At 58.8% G+C, this 2,055-nt stretch overlaps 1 protein-coding gene across 1 annotated transcript in view; it reads right to left on the bottom strand.

Moving 5' to 3' along the window:
• The window catches only part of LTBP4 (latent transforming growth factor beta binding protein 4), a 27,411-nt gene extending 26,452 nt beyond the window's left edge, over nucleotides 1-959 (bottom strand). Inside the window, exon 1 of the mRNA XM_010849332.1 lies at nucleotides 811-959. Coding sequence (XP_010847634.1) covers nucleotides 811-959 — 149 coding nt within the window. The remainder of the gene's footprint in view (nucleotides 1-810) is intronic.
• Nucleotides 960-2,055: the final 1,096 nt, after the last annotated feature.

Raw genomic sequence — 2,055 nt, 5'->3', positions numbered from 1 at the left:
CGGCTCGGGTTACTAAACGCATTCGCAGAGACCGAGGCGGGAGCGGAGCCCGGGGCCTTTGTAACGGAGCGCTGGGCCGCAGGGCGGGGGGTGGGGGTACTGGGCAGACTGTTTCCTCCGATCTCGTCACCCGTAGACAGGAAGAGTGGCTATAACTCCCAAATCTATACGAAATTCTGGATTTCTTGCCGCGAAATCACTGATACCTCATTCAACCCCAGAATCCTCTAATTCTAGAAAACTAAAGCATCCTTAACCCTCGTGAAATCTGAGCAGCCCCCACCCCACCTCCGCACAATTTCCCACAAGCCCCTCCGCCATCAACACCAAACTCCAAGTCTTATAGGGAAAGGTCTCTATTAATTAATTCAAGCATTCCCAAACCCCAGAAAACCAGGACGTCTCAACTCCTCCTTAAAGCGCCTTGATAACCTCCCATACTCTTCCTCCTTAAGCATCCCAGAAACCTGGGGGACCCCGTCTCAGCTCGGCCCCACCCATCTATCATCCTAGGAGAACCCAAAGCCCCATCCCTATATAAACTGGGACCCTGCTCCAAAGAGACTCTAGAATTCTCTGGAGCCACATCTGTCTCTACCGCACCGGCGGGGAGTCCCTCCGCCCAGAACCTCAATACACCTCGGATTCTAACCCCTACAAAACAGAGGGCCCTAATAAATCCAAGAGCTCTGGTTCTTTATCCCTATCACGAAGCAGTGGGTTCATGTTCCCCTAAATCCGAAATTCCTGGACCGCCAGACTTATTGGGTAGAGGGGGCACAAGGACGAAGGGGCCGCAGCGGGGCTTACCCGGCCGGACGGCCCGGGATCGCCACGACCTCGACGGCCTGGCTGGTGCTGGGGCCGGCGGCGGAGGCGGCAGTGGCGGCGGCTGCAAGGAGCGGCAGCAGCAGCACCAGCAGGAGGGGGCGGCGGCCGCTGGGGCCAGGCAGCCGCATCGTGTCCGGCGTGGAGTCGCGCTCCAGGCGGCCCGTCTGTCCAGCGGGTCCGGCTCGGCGCTGCCCCGCCTCCCGCCCCCGCCGGAGGCCTACTCATTTTCTCCACAATCCCAGTCGCGGGCTGCGAACTTCCCGCCAATCAGAGCCCGGTGCCACCAGGGGGCGCTGCCTACACGGCCAATCAGGAGACGACAGGGGAGGGGCTACGTGGACAGGTGCCGGGCGGGGGGCGCTGGGGCCCGGAATTTTCAGTGCCTAGAAGGGTACTGGCTCAGTGAATCCTGTCTTAAAGGAGAGGCCCCAAGTGTGGAGCTGCTGGGGCTCCTCTTAGTCGATGCGTAGGTGGTAGGCGTGAAAGCTTGCTGAGTCGCTTCAGTCGTGTCCGACTCTGTGAGACTCTATGGACTGTAGCCCGCCCGGCTCCTCTGTCCATGAGATTCTCCAGGCAACAATGCTGGAGTGGGTTGCCATGCCCTCCTCCAGGGGATCTTCCCTACCCAGGGATAGAACCTGCGTCTCCTGCATCTCCTGGTTTGCAGGCAGATTCTTTACCGCTGAGCCACCTAGGAAGCCCGGTTCCCCTAAATTAGACTCCCGCTGGAAGACCTCATCTCTCGGCTCACAGTACTGGGAGAAATCCATCAGAATTTGCTCCCCGACGGGGGTAGATTCCGGAAGAACCCACGGGTGCCCAGTTCTTACGCGAGAGACTCAGGATTCCGGGGGCTAATTCTAATGCTGCACCAAGCTCCAGGTCCCGACCCCCGGACGGTACCCGGACTCTACACCCTCCCACAGGATTGGCCCCTTCTCAAGGCCCTGTGTTTCAGGGGTTCCAGGCTTGACAAACAATAGCTTGTTCCTAGGAAAGTTGTAGCCTCTGCCTCTCACAGGACCATGGCTGGGCCCCTAATTCACAGACTCTGCTTCCCTTCCAGAGGGCTCCCCCGGCTCTGCTCCCCTATTTGCACCCCTCTTCACTCCACCCCCCCCACCTCCAGAGGGTACCACACCCACTTCCCTGACTGAATTTTTAAAAGCTGAGAGCCCATTCCCAGAATTGCAGACTTTTTCTCCTTAAAGAATTCTAGTCCCG

Source organism: Bison bison, unplaced genomic scaffold, assembly GCF_000754665.1.
Source record: "Bison bison bison isolate TAMUID 2011002044 unplaced genomic scaffold, Bison_UMD1.0 scf7180017864280, whole genome shotgun sequence".
In the NCBI taxonomy this organism is placed as follows: Eukaryota; Metazoa; Chordata; class Mammalia; order Artiodactyla; family Bovidae; genus Bison; species Bison bison.
This window is presented reverse-complemented; position numbering and strand designations above follow the sequence as displayed.